The 18,585-nt window shown below is 32.7% G+C and overlaps 2 protein-coding genes across 3 annotated transcripts in view; one reads left to right on the forward strand and one right to left on the reverse strand.

Moving 5' to 3' along the window:
• The window catches only part of LOC139503094 (thrombospondin-type laminin G domain and EAR repeat-containing protein-like), a 94,121-nt gene that overhangs the window by 62,046 nt on the left and 13,490 nt on the right, over positions 1 to 18,585 (forward strand). The window lies entirely within an intron of this gene.
• LOC139503610 (uncharacterized) overlaps positions 1 to 18,585 on the reverse strand; it is a 52,812-nt gene that overhangs the window by 29,459 nt on the left and 4,768 nt on the right. For both annotated transcript variants that reach the window (XM_071293420.1, XM_071293419.1), the window contains exons 2-5: positions 11,163 to 11,309; positions 9,205 to 9,344; positions 6,862 to 6,950; positions 3,621 to 3,662 (exon numbers count right to left, since the gene is read on the reverse strand). Coding sequence is in view for 1 of the 2 variants with exons in the window: in XM_071293419.1 (XP_071149520.1) it covers positions 3,621 to 3,662; positions 6,862 to 6,950; positions 9,205 to 9,344; positions 11,163 to 11,303 (412 nt within the window). In the remaining variant the exon portion in view is untranslated. The remainder of the gene's footprint in view (positions 1 to 3,620; positions 3,663 to 6,861; positions 6,951 to 9,204; positions 9,345 to 11,162; positions 11,310 to 18,585) is intronic.

Below are 18,585 nucleotides of genomic sequence, written 5' to 3' on the forward strand. Positions count from 1 at the left end.
AACCTGGTCTTAAAATTTAAGGTCTAAATATTGGAATTATGTAATTTCAACTGATAAGTATCAAACAAAAAAAACTTCATGAAAATAATATGTGTAATTATAACTAGAGGCTCTAATAAAGAGCCTGTGTCGCTCACTTTGGCATATGTGAATTAAACAAAGGAAGCAGACAGTTCATGACAAAATTGTGTTTAGGTGATTGTGATGTGTTTGTACATCTTCCTTTACTGAACATTCTTGCTGCTCACAATTATCTATAATGAACTTGTCCCTGTGGTTTCAGTGGGAAATGTTAGTAAAAATTTACAAATTTTATGAAAATTGTTAAAAATTGATTATAAAGGACAATAACTTCTTAGGGGGTCAATTGACCATTTTGGCCATTTTGACTTATTTTTGAGTCTTAAATTGCTGTACATTATTGCTGTTTACAGTTTATCTCTATCTATAATAATATTCAAGATAATAACCCAAAACAGCAAAATTTCCTTAAAATTACCAATTTAGGGGCAGCAACCTAACAACCAGTTGTCCGATTCATCTACAAATTTCAGGGCAGATAGATTTTGACCAGATAAACAATTCTACCCCTTGTCAGATTTGCTCTAATATAGTTTCAGAGGAGAAGATTTTTGTAAAAGTTAACTAAGATTTACGAAAAATGGATAAAAATTGACTAAAAAGGGCAATAACTCCTAAAGGGGTCAACTGACCATTTTGGTCCTGTTGACTTATTTGTAAATCTTACTTTGCTGAACATTTTTGCTGTTTACAGTTTATCTCTATCCATAATAATATTCAAGATAATATCCAACAAGAGTGCACACGCTGAAATGTCTCGCCTTCTATACTAATCATTGATATTATGTTGATAGTCCTAAGTATAAAGCTAAGCTTTATAACAATTGTCACATAAACTTAACATTAACCAAGATAACTAAACATAGACCAATGAACCTTGAAAATGAGGTCAAGGTCAGATGAACCATGCCAGGCAGACATGTACAGCTAACAATGCTTCTATACAACATATATAGTTGACCGATTACTTATAGTTTAAGAAAAATAGACCAAAACACAAAACCTTAACACTGTGCAATGAACCGTGAAAATGAGGTCACGGTCAAATGAAACCTGTGCGACTAACATAAAGATCATAAAATATTTCCATACACCAAATACAGTTGACCTATGGCATATAGTATTAGATAAAAAGACCAAAACTCAAAAACTTAACTTTGACCACTGAACCATGAAAATGAGGTCAAGGTCACATGAAATCTGCCCGTTAGACATGTACACCTTACAATCGTTCAATACAACAAATATAGTAGACCTATTGCATATAGTATGAGAAAAACAGACCAAAACACAAAAATTTAACTTTGACCACTGAACCATGAAAATGAGGTCAAGGTCACATGACATCTGCCAGTTGGAGATGTACACCTTACAGTCCTTCCATACACTGAATATACTAGCCCTATTGCTTATAGTATCTGAGATATGGACTTGACCACCAAAACTTAACCTTGTTCACTGATCCATGAAATGAGGTCGAGGTCAAGTGAAAACTGTCTGACAGACATGAGGACCTTGCAAGGTACGCACATATCAAATATAGTTATCCTATTACTTATAATAAGAGAGAATTCAACATTACAAAAAATTTGAACTTTTTTTTCAAGTGGTCACTGAACCATGAAAATGAGGTCAAGGACATTGGACATGTGACTGACGGAAACTTCGTAACATGAGGCATCTATATACAAAGTATGAAGCATCCAGGTCTTCCACCTTCTAAAATATAAAGCTTTTAAGAAGTTAGCTAACACCGCCGCCGCCGGATCACTATCCCTATGTCGAGCTTTCTGCAACAAAAGTTGCAGGCTCGACAAAAACAGCAAAATTTCCTTAAAATTACCAATTCAGGGGCAGCAACCCAACAACGGGTTGTCTGATTCATCTTAAAATTTCAGGGCAGATAGATCTTGACCAGATAAACAATTTTACCCCTTGTCAGATTTGCTCTAAATGCTTTGGTTTTTGAGTAATAACCAAAAACTGCATTTAACCTCCATGTTCTATTTTTAGCTGTGGCAGCCATCTTGGTTGATTGGCTGGGTCAAAAAACACAAATTTTAAACTAGATACATCAATGATGATTGTGGACAAGTCGATTAATTTGGCCTGGTAGTTTCAGAGGAGAAGATTTTTGTAAAAGATCATGGAGTTTTACGAAAAATGGTTAAAAATTGACTATAAAGGGCAACAACTCCTAAAGGGGTCAACTGACCATTTTGGTCATGTTGACTTATTTGTAAATCTTACTTTGCTGAACATTATTGCTGTTTACAGTTTATCTCCATCTATAATAATATTCAAGATAATAACCAAAAACAGTAAAATTTCCTTAAAATTACCAATTTAGGGGCAGCAACTCAACAATGGGTTGTCTGATTCATCTACAAATTTCAGGGCAGATAGATCTTGACCTGATTAACAATTTTGCCCCCATGTCAGATTTGCTCTAAATGCTTTGGTTTTTGAGTTATAAGCCAAAAACTGCATTTTACCCCTATGTTCTATTTTTAGCCATGGCGGCCATCTTGGTTTGTTGGCCGGGTCAAAAAACACAAATTTTAAACTAGATACATCAATGATGATTGTGGCCAAGTTTGGTTAAATTTGGCCCAGTAGTTTCAGAGGAGAAGATTTTTGTAAAAGTTAACGACAGACGCCGGACGCCAAGTGATGAGAAAAGCTCACTTGGCCCGAACGGTCAGCTAATAAAATTTGATATTATTATCATAACTTGCGTGAAATAAAAAACAGTCTGGCGGTAAGGGTTGTTCGACTGAACCTAATCTTTTGTGCCAAAATTGTGTTTTTTACTATATAAAAGCAGGCCCTGTTGGTCACAATGATTCCCCTATATGACCTCGTAAAAGGTAATGAAAGATATATAAAAATTTGTAAGGGTTCCGCGGAACCCAGTGTCTGGCCTACTTTTGATGTTGTCTATATTTTCAGTGTGATAGGTGAATGCACATAGTGAATGCAATGTTGAGTCCATTTAAACGTAAAAAAACAGAAATAAATACTTAAGTCCATTTATAAGTAAAATACGGGAAAAAATATTTTTTTTTTTACTAAATTTACTTCTGGATACTATCTTGTGATCATAAACAAGCTTCTGTCCAAGTTTGGTAGAAATCCAGGATAGTTTAAGAAAGTTAATAAAATTTCAAAAACTTTAACCACAGAGTGAATATTTGTGGACGCTGCCGCCGACAGAATGTAGGATCCCTATGTCTCGCTTTTTTGACAAAAGTCGAAGGCTCGACAAAAACATTACTATTTATATCAAGCATGTTACTGGAATCACAGGATTATTTTATTACACCTTAAAACACATCCTAAGATTTATAATAACTTGAACAGAAACTTTATATCATAACCATAGATTAAGTATTCATAACCATATTAATTTTTTTATGAATACTATGTTTTTTTGTAAATTTGTAGCAGATGTTGCAAAACCAAAAACAGTAATCATCTTGCAGTATTTACAGCCAATTGTATAATATCCATTTTATCTGACGCCATACTTTACAAACCTTTTTCCTGATTATCATCTGATCTACTTCCCAATGACGAACCTGCGATAACAAAGAAAGAATTTAATACAGGCCAACATTTTACTTAGACTTTTCCTGAAATAAATTTTTGGGATGTTGACAAATTGTTATTTATTATTGTATGAAAAACCGCTATGAAATACATTCACATCACTACTACAATCATTCCATAAATTACTTTGGGAGTTTAATAAAAAAAAAAAACAATTTTTGCATTCTTGGGGAAAATATTTCATTGATCATCATGGAAGTTGGAAGTTTTAAAAGCCTAGTACATGTGTGTCACTACAGATCTTAACATAACAGCATCATTATATATTTGTACCAAAGAATTTTAAAAATTAGCAGTAATCTATGAAAACAATGAGAAGAAAAGTTTTTATGCACAATTTCACATATTTGATATCACAATTCTGATTTTTTAATTATGTTTATTCTTCTGTTTGTTGCTGGAAATAGATAAATTCCAACTGGGGTATTTTATCAGAAAATATTTGAAATCATATTTATAATTTAACATTACATTTTGTTGCTCCGACTCCCAGGGTTCGACATTAAAGGTAGCCTGATTGCCCAGGACAAAAAAAAAGTCGTCATGGGCAAGTAAAAGCTGAAGTGTACTTGTCCAATGGACAAGTGAAAAATAAAAGTAATTAACAGTGAAATACTGAATAAAGTCTTAATGTTAATTCTCCTTAAAATCAATAATGCGCAATATCAATAAACTTGACCGTATCGAAAATTCAAAGTATTGTTTAGTATTTTCCCTTTGTTATTAATATAAACATTATAAAGATATTGTCCAATCAGAGTATGATTATTCAATGACACATTCATTAATGATTATGAACCAATCGAATTAGACCTTGCTATTTTAGGAACATTAATTAGTTGAGCACATTTCATCAGAGCGGATATTTACCGGATGACAGTAAACCCAGAACAAAGACGGATATGTGAACTTCTAGTAAAATTAAGTTCCAACAGTTCGTGCCTCATTATTAGTACTTTAAAATACTCATGCTGAATGTAGAATAATGAAATACATGTAAATTATTTTTTTATTTTTTTTTGGAAAATTCGAGGACATCATTTAATAAAATGAGGGTCACACCTGTGCACATGCACACACTTGTAGTAGTTCCACAAACAGTATTCTGTTGGTTTTTTACCAACAAATCTTTTAAACATTTTTTAAAATTGTCGTCTTCAATACATTTTTGCTAACATCATGAACATTATGAAAATTTAAGCATGTTGAGAAAAGTACTTCAGCAATTCCCTTAGCTATACATTTGTATTTACCTGATTTATAATTTTATATCAACAAATAGCTGTTTAAAATTTATGTAGTAAGTTATATTTGGACAAGTGTTTTGTTCTATCGGACAAGTAAGTTTTCATGGGCACTTGCCCGAAGCGCAAGTTGTTAGAAAAGTTAATGTCGAACCCTGACTCCATATAAACATGAAGGCTACAGCAGGTTAAAACAAGTAATACTGTGTTTGCAAGCAAGACACAAAAGTCACCAAAAACCAGCAATATGGTTGCTCTCAGCCAAAATCTGAAGCTGCCATGTTTATCATAGAAATCAATTTTCATTCAAATCCGTAAATTTTCATATTTAGGCAGGAAAACCAGTCACTATGGCAACCAGCGACGTATTGTTCCCCCCTTTTTGTGCATAATATTATTAAGTATGTTAAACTCTACCAGTGTACTAATTTTCAAGTTTCTGAGATATAGCAATGTCCTATTTATTGACCTTTCCCCCTTTTCCGTCAATTTTTTTTGTTACATGCACCCCTCCTGGGCAAGTCCAAACTACTAATTAAGTTTCATTTGAATCCCTTCAGCCATTTTCGAGTTTTTATGTTCAGAGGAAGAATAATAACTAGAATTGCCATTGCGAGCAATAGCTGATGTAAGAAATCCATATACCAAATTTCATTGAAATCGGAGCATGTTGAAATTTTGACGTGTTTTGGTGGCCATTTTGAAATTTTTTAAAACTTTAGATTTTCCAAACATCCTACCAAGTTTCAAAGTGAATGCAGACTACACGAATGAATTTTATTTTTACAGGACATTCTGTCTGGTAAGCATCCTAGCTTTACCAGACCGAATGAAATTTTACCAGACCAATTGTTTTTACATCTAATTGTATATTATCCGACAAAAAATAACAAACATATGACTTTGTTGTGTCCTACTCCTCCCAAAAAATGCAGAAAAACAAAATGATGTAACAAGAGGGTATATTGTTATGAAAGTTGTGCACAATTGCTTGAATGCATTTAAGTGAAGAGTAATGTCCCATTTTATTGGATTTTGACAATGTTTGTAAACTAAACATAATTTAGAGTTTCTGTATAAAATATTATTTCCTGTTTCTTTTTTATTTTTGCATATATCTTTTGGTTTTCAATTCTAGCATTTATATTTCATAGCTGAATTTTGTGATCTGCTTGGATTTTTATTCATTTATTGTAATTAATCGCCAAACCCGGAATTATCCTTATCCCTTCCCAGAATCTGATCCAGTTTTATTTACCTTTCCGGTTGTGCCAATGATAGCAGCCATTGTTGTTTTGGACAGTCAGATATGTTTTTACCCAGATTTACACATTACTGGTTGGCGATTTTCGGCATAAAGCTAGCAGTTGAACAAAATAAACATCTCTGTGATGAATAATAAAGATGAAAATGAATTTGAGATCGTTTGGCAATTTTGCTAGAATGTTAGAAAAATCCATGAAAAAAAACACCGGACATTCGGACCGGAATTCAACAAAATTTTACCAGATCCATTATTCACCGTATTTGTCCGACGTATTTCGTGTAGTCTGGAATGGCCTGCACATCTCGGAGATCTCGATGGGACAAGTTCATGCATAAAGAACAGAGGAAAAAAATAATGAGAAACGAAACAAAAACAATAAGTCTCCCAACGAACTTCATTCGGGAGACTTAATAAACAAAAAGAATAATAAGAAACCGAACAAAAACAGTAAGTCATGGCCACTTCGTGATCAGGCACTTAATAATAAGAAACCGAACAAAAACAAGAAGTCCCCCAACTTCGTGGTCGGGGACTTGATAAAAAGAAACGAAGCAAAAACAAAAGTTGCAAAACTTTGTTTTGGTGACTTAACTATAAACTTGTATATGGAAGACCAATGGCTTAATATTGTAAAAGTAACCACAAAAAAATATATACCCTCTTGTGCTAATGTTGTCAGTTGGTTAGGTTGTTTTATCAGCGAGACTCTGTAAAAGTAATTTCTCCAGAAAACATCTTCTTTAACTCTGTAAAAAAGATATAATTAAATAATGTGAATTCATTTCTATTTGTTGGTGACAAGATTCATGGTCCTCCTGACAAAATTCAGTTTTCCCGTTAATCTCTTTGAAACAATTGGTTTCTGTTAATACAATATTGATAACGCTGTGATCATATTTCAATTCATATTTTTTTTTTTTTTTTTTTTTAAATTTGTTGACACTCGAGATATTACCTTTCTATTTTCATATCTGAAATTTTTATGAAAATAGCCGGTGTTTTTATCATAAATATGTTTTACGAATTGTACAGTTTTACACCAGTCATGATCAGCTGTCTTTACTTTTTCGTCTTACTTCCAGTCATTCTAAAAGCTCGTACAGTCCGCAAGATTTTGTATATCGATGTTTCCGAACTAGATTATTTAAATTGGAATCCGGGAAATGACCGACATAAAAAATAAAACAAAAAATAGATCAAAAAGACTAAATCTTGTTTTGATTATACATGTATGTAAATCGATTAAATTTCTATTCTGGTAAATAATGGATTTCGATCAAGAGCATCAGAAATAACAGACAATACTTTCAATCATTCCACATCAAATTTAATCATGAATGGATTTTCCCACGGTCGGTCAGAAAGGTCACCTGTGTTTACTGTTTATACGATATTTCCCGCCAAATAAAAATCTTGTGCATTGGACAAAATCGATCTTTAATATCTTTTTATATTGGCATTCAATATTATTGTGAGTGAAGTCAAATTAAAGTTCAACCACGTGCACTCGCTGTTGATCACGAATATGTGTATCATGGAATTGTCTTTACACGGCAAATATTTTTTTAGATTGCTGTAAATAAAATATATAAAATACAAGTTTCCAAGTTTACATGGATTGTCCGTAAATGAATATTATGCAATTAAGTTCAGGATTTCGGGATCTGTGAATTCTTTTTTCGAGATGTCGGGAAATTAGGATTTTAATTTATTTAAATTCGGGACCTTCAGACTTCGTGTTTTTAATGCCGGGATTTCGAGAACTGGACCCCTCCTACCCCCACCAAATGCAGCTCCATTATATTGATTTAGCATAATGAACAAACACGGAAATATTAAAATAAACTGTATATGCCCGGGAAGAATCAATATCTTCTTCTAGTTTTATTATTTGCGTTCCGTATTTTAGTTATACATCTCCAACTTTCGGACAATATTTGTTTGCAGTAAAAAGTAAAAACTACGAAGAATTATCAAGCTACTAATAAGGGAGCTACTATTTGATTTTTATGGGGGGCTAGGATGAAAAATTTTGTCCTGCATTTTTTTTTAGCTGTAATCTCTGTCCTGCCTTTTTATTTTTCACTCTGTTCGGTCCTGCCTTTTATTATTAGTTTTTCCCGACTTTTTTTTACCTAAATTGTCATCCTGACTTTTTTTTTTGCAAGTGTCTCATCCTGCCTTTTTTTTTTTACTCAAAACTCCTGTCCTGCCTATTTTTTTCAAATTTCATCCTAGCCCCCCCCCCCCCATAAAAATCAAATGGTAGCTCCCTAATATACAATTAAGTATTGCTCACTGTAATTATTTTTATCTCATAACTGACCCAACGCAGACTGAATATTAAATACAAATTATAGAAATATTTTGCATGTGACCGGGTCAAACTAAAACGTATGCAGCATCACTTGAGACAGCATTCAGCTAAACAATGGATTTACGTGGAAAATAAATCAGTAAAACAAAAATAACCTTCAGCTTCAAGAAATAGGAATACATGTAAAAATAAAATATGTTTAAAATTTTATGCAAACAAATAAGAAAAAGATACACAAAAAAAAACTACGAAAAGGAACATAAAATAAAAAATAATTTTGAGGAACAAAGAAAATAAATAGCAGTTGAAATATAAAAAAATATAATTAAAAAAAAATAGGCTATTTTTATTAAAACAAAGTTCTCTCCAGTAATTCACCTGTAAAAATATTTTATGTCAAATACGATGTAGAACTAATATAATCAATAAAGTGACTAAGGTTAAAATTACAGGTAACCTGTTTCTGAAATCAGTAAACCGTAATTCTAGCAGCACGGATTAAGATGAAAGGACAAATGTATTACCATTCACACCTGGATCTGTTGATTAATGACCATACTACCTACCATAAAAATGTCCGATTATTCATATCCAACTAGACGGATTAAGGCATCCATAAAAATAAGTCCCTACCCGTACTGTATGTGGATAAACATTTAAATTGTACGATGAAATAAACTTACTGTTTGGGAACAAGTTCAAATCTCATTTTCCGTAAATTAGGATCTTCCTGTGATGTTGCCATAGCAACTGGAAAGGTAGCATCAAAGTCAAACTGAAACTGGACACCAGCAGGGGGATTTCTCACAAAGTTTCTTTTGTCCTACAATAAAACAAGAACAGAAGACTGATTCATAAAAAAAAATGTTCAGCTCGCTTTTTAAGAATACATGGAAAATATTCTAAAAGACAACAATCCACAACTTCAATAGAATCGTAATAAAAATTAGAAAAACAGACTGATATGAAAAAGAAATATCAAAAGTTTATGTTGAGCCTCCTTGTACATTTACATTTATTATAAATCATTGTTGAGGGCCAAACATAATAACCTGTACACGAGTTCTACTACACCATACCTGCAATTTTTTTTTATGAATTTTAATCAGATTTAGGTTTAAAAACATCGGAGACAAACAAATCAACACATCAATACTTGTTAAGAAAGATAATTAAAAATATTTCTTTGAAAAACTGTCAAGACAGTTGAAGACACCATACATGTACAAAATGAACATGCAGACATGCATTGACTCGTAATCTTTATTTCTATAAAAATAGCATGTTTCAGCTAAAGAAATTCCAAAAAACTATGTGCAGCATGTATTGTGGATATATTGTAAATGAGAGTCAATCTATTTAATTTAAACAAGCATTCTGAGCGTATAAAAAACAATACATAGTCCCCTACAAGCTGGGGCGCAGCTTGATATGACGGCAAAGGTCGAATCCTAAACAGTAGGGGCAAGTATGGACTCTTTGTCAGACTAATATTTAAAAACAACACATGAATCATCAAAAATCTGTAATCAAATCAATATCTATAAGCAACATGAAAAAAAGTTCTTAAAACTGATTATGTGCGTGAATATTCCAAGTCCAAGGACCCATAACTCTGCAAAATATCAGACCAGAACCAAAATGGAACTTGATAGGTAACTGGTCATGATGAAATTATATACTGAATATCAAATCAATGTCTTCAAGCATCACGAAAAAAAAAGGTGCAGAAAACCGATTATTTGCGTGAATTTTTAAGGTCCAAGGACCATAACTCTGCCAATAAATCATCCGACCTGAACAAAATTTGAACTTGATCTGTAACTGGTCATGATAAAACTATATAGGAAATATCAAATCAATATCTTCAAGCACGATGAAAAAAAGACTTTCGTCTGTGGCGACATAACATTTTTTTGCAATTTCTGAATTTAAGGTAATTGGATCAATAATATTGTTTATACCAGCACAACTTTTTGACACTGGAATTATTATGGCAGTAAAAGAATAAGATCATAGAGAAACACACACACAAGCAATAACAATGTTTAATGAACTTCGGTGAATATCTATCTGATTATTTAAAATCTATCTAATCATATCACATGCATCCTTTTAATATTTATATTAGGAAAAGTATAGATTATCATTGGAGATCTTTATAACCATACATTGATATGCTTGCGTTAAGATTGAAATTAAATATATAGAGTTGACCGCTGATAATCTGTTTATACCTGGTTTGTATTTTTGCAATGCAACATCAGTGATGATGGCATTTACATGTATCCAACTTATGATGTCAAACAACAATGATTTTTCATATCAGCATACTGAAATAATCATGACTTTAACATCGAAGAAAAAAGCCTAAACTAATGACAAGGCCTAAATTTTTTTTACCTGTTTCCGCCTACCCTACGGACCTTAATTTTTGTGCCTGCCTTAAAGTTTTTTTGCCAATTTTTTTACAAGTACTATTTAAGTCTGTATATGTCTTCAACACAAACCAGTCAAAAACTTTTGAAAAAATAAAAAAGTTTGCCTACATGTACCTTGCAACCCTAGTTTTTTAGAGCATGTTAGCGGAAACAGAGGTATTTTTTTCTTGGTCCAATTAAAGATAAGAAGTAACACATACTGTAGACAATGCAAGGATTTGTTTTTTCATAGTCTCCTCTTCATTATAACCAACCCAGGGTGGTACAGCTGTTTTGGATCTCTTGCCTTGTTCCTTCTTCTCTGTAGCAAACTTCTCCTGTTCCTTTGCAAAATCTCCCATGATGGTCTACAACACAGAATTTGTAAATACATATATAAGTATCGGTGTATGTTTATTTTGCATCATTGTAAGTACATGTTCTGAGTATTACATAATTACCTTATGTACATATAAAGATAGAGGATGTGGTATGATTGTCAATTAGACAGTCATCCACCGAAGTCAAAATTACAATTGATTTATCATCTACAATGGGAAACCCCCATACCGTAATCCAAGCTTTGTAAAAGGCCCCAAAATAAAATAAATTGTGAAACTATTCATAAGAGACGATAAACAGCCATTTTTAATAAAAACGCAAAACAAATAACAATTAAAACAAAAAGACAACAAAAACTATTGGACTTCAGGCTCCTGACTTGGGACAGGCACATAAAGTGTGTGGTGGGGGTGCATGTTTGTGAGCGCTCAACAACTACAATGCCGACGACAGCATCATACCATAACAGGGGTCGAAATTAGCGGGACCAGTAGATTTTGTCAGCTGGTGGTCCGGCGGACCAGTTGAAAGGAGTAAGTTCGGTAAGTGCCATATTTGGCCCCAATTATAAAGTTCATGGTTACAAGACAATAATTGTTTTAAGTTGCCTTAAAGACATGTGAAAAAGTTAAACAGAGCTGTTTTTGTCAAAGTTTAATTCTAACACAACAATTTTTACATTCCAAAACGGTCAAGATAAGGGATTTTGGTGAAATTTGACAAAATCAGCGGGATTTCAACCAAATAAAGGACCAGGAAACATAGAGCGCAGGTGTCGACAAGCTTAATATTCTAATAAGACATGTTAAATGTCTTCACAAACATTATTTTAAAAGATCTTTGTTGTCGAAGTATGCGCTCTATGTTTCTTGTCAAATAATCTTTGGAAATTTACCCATTTTCATTGATTTTTTCATGAAAAATCAATACGATTACAACTTGTGACGTCATAATGAAACTCAGAAACGTAAAATTTTAAACAAAATGGCTTATATCCTATCTTGTCAATGTATTAGCTATAATTTATCGTGATATTGGTCAATAAATCCGAATTTGAAATTTACGCTAAAAAAGTGGGCCATTTTAGGACCTTATTGAACATACTCCTTTGTCGATAAAAATCTCTGATTGCATCGCAATGTCAGTTTGTTTACAAAACAAATTACCTGAGAAATCAATTACGCGGTATTGGTACTGGGGGTATTACAATTGATCAAATTCATCAATATCTCGAGTGAGCGTCCTCATAACAACAAAAAAATGTGAAAATTATTGGAAGCGGTTAAACCGCCGAAAAAAAAATTAAAATATAATGACAAAGAAAAGGAGGATAGAAATAAAGTATAATATGACATTTGACAAAAGAAAATAAAAATATCAAAAGTCCTGGGAAAGATCGTCAATGCCTCAATAATATTGTCGATCGCTAATGCAGAACCTTAAGGGACTTTTCAAGATCAAAATTGCGTTCAAGTTTTTTTTTCGGATTTATTATCGACACTGAAGATATAGGATCATTTGATACACTGCCAGCTGGAACATTTCTGGACAGAGCTCCAGACAACAGAGCTTGGTACCCTATGGTCGTCGTGAAGTTAGTGATGATGTTGAAGACACTATTAACATTTTTACAGTTATTGATCCTAATCTTTATAAAGAATATCATTAACTTGATCAGAATCAGGATCAAAATTTCTTTGATAAATGTATAATGTTATGTAACTAGACCAGCAGTATGCAAATAAAAGTAAGCATCTGTAATTTATTTTGGAGTTTGTCAAATTTATGTCATTTTTGCAGGACCAGTAGAATTTTCAGTGCACTGGTCCGGCTGGCCAGTACACAAAAAAGCTTAAATTCGACCCCGGCATAATATGACCGCAATTTTTTGCAGTCATATAAAACAGTGGCCTTATTGTGCGACAGCCAGAATTGAATGAATCCAAAATTTGAGTGACAAAGGAGTTTAGTGGTGAAATTTATGACACAATATCCTTTATGAAGTTCATACCAGACTTGTATGAATCCAAAATTTAAGTGACCCAGCAGTTTACAGGTAAAATTTATGTGACACAATATCCATTTTTTGTGTGACCACCAAACTTGTATGAATCCAAAATTTAAGTGACCCAGCCGTTTACTGGTAAAATTTATGTGACACAATATCCATTTTTTGTGTGACCACCAAACTTGTATGAATCCAAAATTTAAGTGACCCAGCAGTTTACTGGTAAAATTTATGTGACACAATATCCTTTTTTGATGTGACTGCTAGACTTCTATGAATCCAAATTTTAAGTGACCCAGCCGTATACTCTCAAAATTTATGTGACACAAAATGCAATATCTCATTTATTGTGTGACCACCAGACTTCTATGAATCCAAAATTTAAGTGACCCCGCCGTTTACTGGTAAAATTTATGTGACATATAATCCATTTTTTGTGTGACCACCAAACTTGTATGAATCCAAAATTTAAGTGACCCAGCAGTTTACTGGAAAAATTTATGTGACACAATATCCATTTTTTTTGTGTGACCACCAAACTTGTATGAATCCAAAATTTAAGTGACCCAGCAGTTTACTGGTAAAATTTATGTGACACAAAATATCCATTTTTTATGTGACCACCAGACTTTTATGAATCCAAATTTTAAGTGACACAATAACCATTTATTGTGTGACCACCAGACTATTTAAGTGATGCAGCAGTTTAGTGGAAAAAAAATTTGGGACACAGTATCTATTTATTGTATGACCACCAGACTTGTATGAATCCAAAATTTAAGTGGCCCAACAGTAAAATTTAAGTGACATGATTCCATTTTTTAAAATGAATGTGACCACCAGATCTGTATGAATCCAAAATTGAAATTCTCTTCACTGGTTAAATTTATCTGTAACAATATCCTTTTTCTAGGTGACCACAAGATTTAAGTGACTCATATGATATCCTCGATATTTTCTTGAAATATAAATATTCCCAACAATCTTACAGCTTTTACATTAATGCTAGCATGACAAATCTTTGTTTGTATCAATGTTTGCTCAAGCATTGCAAATAAGATAGGCGGGGCTTCAGCTTTTATACACCATACTTCAATTTTATTTGACGTTACGTTTGAGGTTAAGGACACTAAATTTTAAAACATCACATGAGAAATATTCTCACATGTTTCCTTACCTGTAAATATACAATACAGGCAGGATTCTATTTCGTCAAAATCATCTCCCCAGTTCATTTTCACAATTGTAGAAATGGAAGCCAAAAATATTTTTTTTTCCTCTTAAATATGCATTTTCATCATCCAACTTAAAAGACTGTTGTCAAGTACTGTTAGTAAAAACAAGAACTATCTTTAAACAAGAGGCTGTCACAACGACAGCAAACCGGATTTATTTACATTTATTTGTGTCCTGGCAATATCACAAGAACCATTACTGATGAATGGTGAAAGTGAAAATCATCAATATCAAATTTGACCTCCATTTTGTCATCAGTATCAACATTTTGAAATAATAATATTTGAAAAGCTTAGATTGAATGGTTCATAAGTAAATGCAACAACGTGAATGGAAACGCCATTTTACAATCTTTCAAGAACCATAACTCCTGAACAGTAAAAGTCAAAATCGTCATTATGGAACTTGACCTCTATTTTGTCATCAGTAACAACATATTAAAATTTCAAAAGCTTTGGTTGAATGGTTCATGAGAAAATGCACGGACACAACGGGAAACACCATTTTTCAATCTTTCAAGAACCATAACTCCTGAACGGTAAAAGTCAAAATTGTCATTATTGAACTTGACCTCCATTCTGTCATCAGTAACAACATATTAAAATTTGGGAAGCTTTGGTAGAACAGTTCATGAGTAAATGCACGGACACGACTGAAAACTCCATTTTTCAATCTTTCAAGAACCATAACTCCTGAACGGTAAAAGACAAAATCGCCATTATTTAACTTGACCTCCATATAGTTGTCAGTAATAACATATTAAAATTTTAAAAGCTTTGGTTGAACGGTTCATGAGTTAATGCACGGACAACATTTGATTGCCGCCTTTCAAGAACCATAACTCCTGAACGGTAAAAGTCAAAATCGCCATTATTGAACTTGACCTTCGTATAGTTGTCAGTAATAACATATTAAAATTTTAAAAGCTTTGGTTGAACGGTTCATGAGTTAATGCACGGACAACATTTGATTGCCGCCTTTCAAGAACCATAACTCCTGAACGGTAAAAGTCAAAATCGCCATTATTGAACTTGACCTTTGTATAGTTGTCAGTAATAACATATTAAAATTTTAAAAGCTTTGGTTGAACGGTTCATGAGTTAATGCACGGACAACATTTGATTGCCGCCCGCCCGCCCGGCCGCCCGCCGTACATCCCCAAATCAATAACCGACATTTTTGTCACAAAAATCCGGTTAAAAAGATATCTGACGTATTTAAATTTGAGTACCGGTATATGTTTAAAACTATCATTTCGATAACCTTCAGAAGCACAATGACTTAATGATGCAGGACCTCTTTAATAAAATCTCCATCTGAATGTAACTACAAGAAATTCTTTACCAAGTCTGGTTATATTAAGACAATAATATATAAGAATATTGTGATGACACCTAAAAAATTTGTCAAAAATCCAGTGCAAATAACAAGAAACAAATATACATTTACTACTGTTTACATTAAACTTAATTCATGTTTAACAAAGCTAGAAACTTTTGGTAGTATAAGTAGTATCTTTCTGTTTACATTCACCAAAACCCCTCGGAAATCTCCCATGCGTAGGTGCGTTCTAAAAGTCATGTACAGTGAAACCTGACTAAACCAACCCTGAATAAACCGGACACCTGTCTAAACCAAACTTGTTCTGAAGACCAATCATATCACATTTTATGCATTGTGAACCTGATTAAACCGAATACCTGCCAAAACCGAACAAAATCTGAAGTCCCGAAGAGGTTCGGTTTAGACAGGTTTCACTGTACGTTCGTACAACAAAGTTTACATTAAAAATTATATAATTGTCCTGAATAAACAGCTGTCATGGATGCAAAGAGCTATTGGAGAAAAAAATATTTTAATAAAAATATAAATCTTTGTAAGATCTAGTTCAAATATTTAGTTTTTAACTTGCTTTCCATCACAATATAATTTTCGAGACTTTTTTCAAACACAACCAAATCACTCACCATGACAGCATTTAGTCCAATCACAGAAAGGATTTTCGAGCATGCGTATTCTGTTGCCATAGTTAAGCGTCCTTAAGTTCAAAGGGCACAAACTGAAACTATACCGACTACGTCGGAAAAATAGCTATTTGAACACACCTACTCTGATTTTGTGATTCATTAGATAGGTATTTTATTTGACCCATATATTTCATCATTTAGTACTGTGATTTTTTTATGTTATAAAGTAAACCCCGTAGCTTTGCTATATAAAAATGATAGAATATGAAGCGATATGATGTATCAAATACTCTTGCTTTGTACGTTTTGAAGACAAAATATTCATCTCAAACACATCCAAACATAAAAAGGTGCACTCAATTTTCTCTTTCGATACCCATTTTTTAAAATATTTTCTTTAGTCACATAATGGAAGGGTAGACACGGATATAACTGAACTTATAGAATGATATGTTCTACATCCGTGGTAATTTTTAAAAACGGGAGGTTATGCATTTTCTTTATCCAACTTGATAGATACCCATGTCGTCGACTTAATATCTAATTGTTCTGCTTAACTATGTAATAGATAAATTAAAAACTTATGCAAATGTTTTTTGGTTTTTTTTTTAAATAAAACACTTTGTATTTGAGAAGAAAACTTATTTTAAGTTTCTATTAACTTTTTAATGAGCTTCGATTCTTTTTTATTCTATTTCAACCGGGTTTTCGCCTTAATATTTCGTCAATGAAAGAAAAATAGAAGCCCCGCCTATCTTAATTGCCATGCATGAGCATGAGCAAACATTGATACAAAAAAAAAAAAAAAAAGAGCCAAACAAAAATTTGTCTTGCTAGCATTAATGTAAAAGCTGTAAGGTAATTTGAATTCATGGCGAAACTCCTAGGCCTTTTTTGTGTTTCCAATTACAGAGTAACATAGAGGATGGTCGGTATGTCAATTTTTTTTGCTTGCCGAAATCCTGAATTTTTTCCCTTTTTTTCAAATTTTGTTGTTTTTGGCTTGAAAAAGGTTTTTCCACCTTCATTTTACCACGATCAGAATTTTTTATAGCATAAAACTTGGTTAGTCCTTATATAATAGTAAAAGACAACATTGAATGTTTGATGAAATTTGGGTGATAACACAAGGTAGGGTCAGTCTGGTAACCGTAAACACATTTTTTGGGGCCTCAGGACTAAACAGCTTTACAAACCCCAGAAATCAACCTGATCAAAAAAAAAATAGAAAGTGCACAACTTCATTCCCTGCAGAACAATCTGTGCAAGTTTGTTAAATTTTGTCAAGGCATTAAGGAGGACGAGCAGATAAGAGAAGTGTGATGACGACGCAAGTGAACCCATTATGTAGCCCTGCTTAAGCAGCAGGCGTCAAAAGTATCATCTCTTTAGAAATCAAATAAAACAATTTAGACATTGGTAAAACATCTCAATCGAAAGAGTGTAATTTCCATTGTTGAGTCTAGTCTGATGTTAACGTATATAATTATCAGACTGACAGAGATCACGATAAAATTGCCCTCTCAGGCGTGACATAACTTATCTACAAGTGAAATTATCGGAAATATGAATGTTCATTCATGTCCAACAATTAATATAATCAAACTATAGCTGGACTTATGGTCATAGCTCTAACCTTAACGCTAACCAAACCCTTACTCTGTGTATAACCAATACATTTTATAGTGATGGCAGAAACAATGTACAAATGTAGATAAGAATATTGAACTGAAATGCTAAATGATTGTTAACTTACCCTTTATTCACGACTGAAATCACAACCAACATAGATCAAAAATAAAATAAATAACAAAACATTGAAAAAGAAAGAACAAACTAAAAACAGAAAAAGATGAGCAGGGAAAAAATATATAAAAGCTTTAAGCAATAGTTGTGCAAGAAAATGAAAAAAAACTGTCAAAAAAATGTGTTTTTCCATTACAAATAATTCAAATAATCAAAAAAAGATAACTACTTAAGCTCTCAACATAAACCTGTAAATTTCGAAATTATTCATCTGGCATAAAATCAAAAAAACTCTTAACTGATGAAAAGAAAAAAATGCAATGTAAGGAAAACCATTAACTTTGC

Source organism: Mytilus edulis, chromosome 14 (genome assembly GCF_963676685.1).
Source record: "Mytilus edulis chromosome 14, xbMytEdul2.2, whole genome shotgun sequence".
NCBI classification, from domain to species: Eukaryota; Metazoa; Mollusca; class Bivalvia; order Mytilida; family Mytilidae; genus Mytilus; species Mytilus edulis.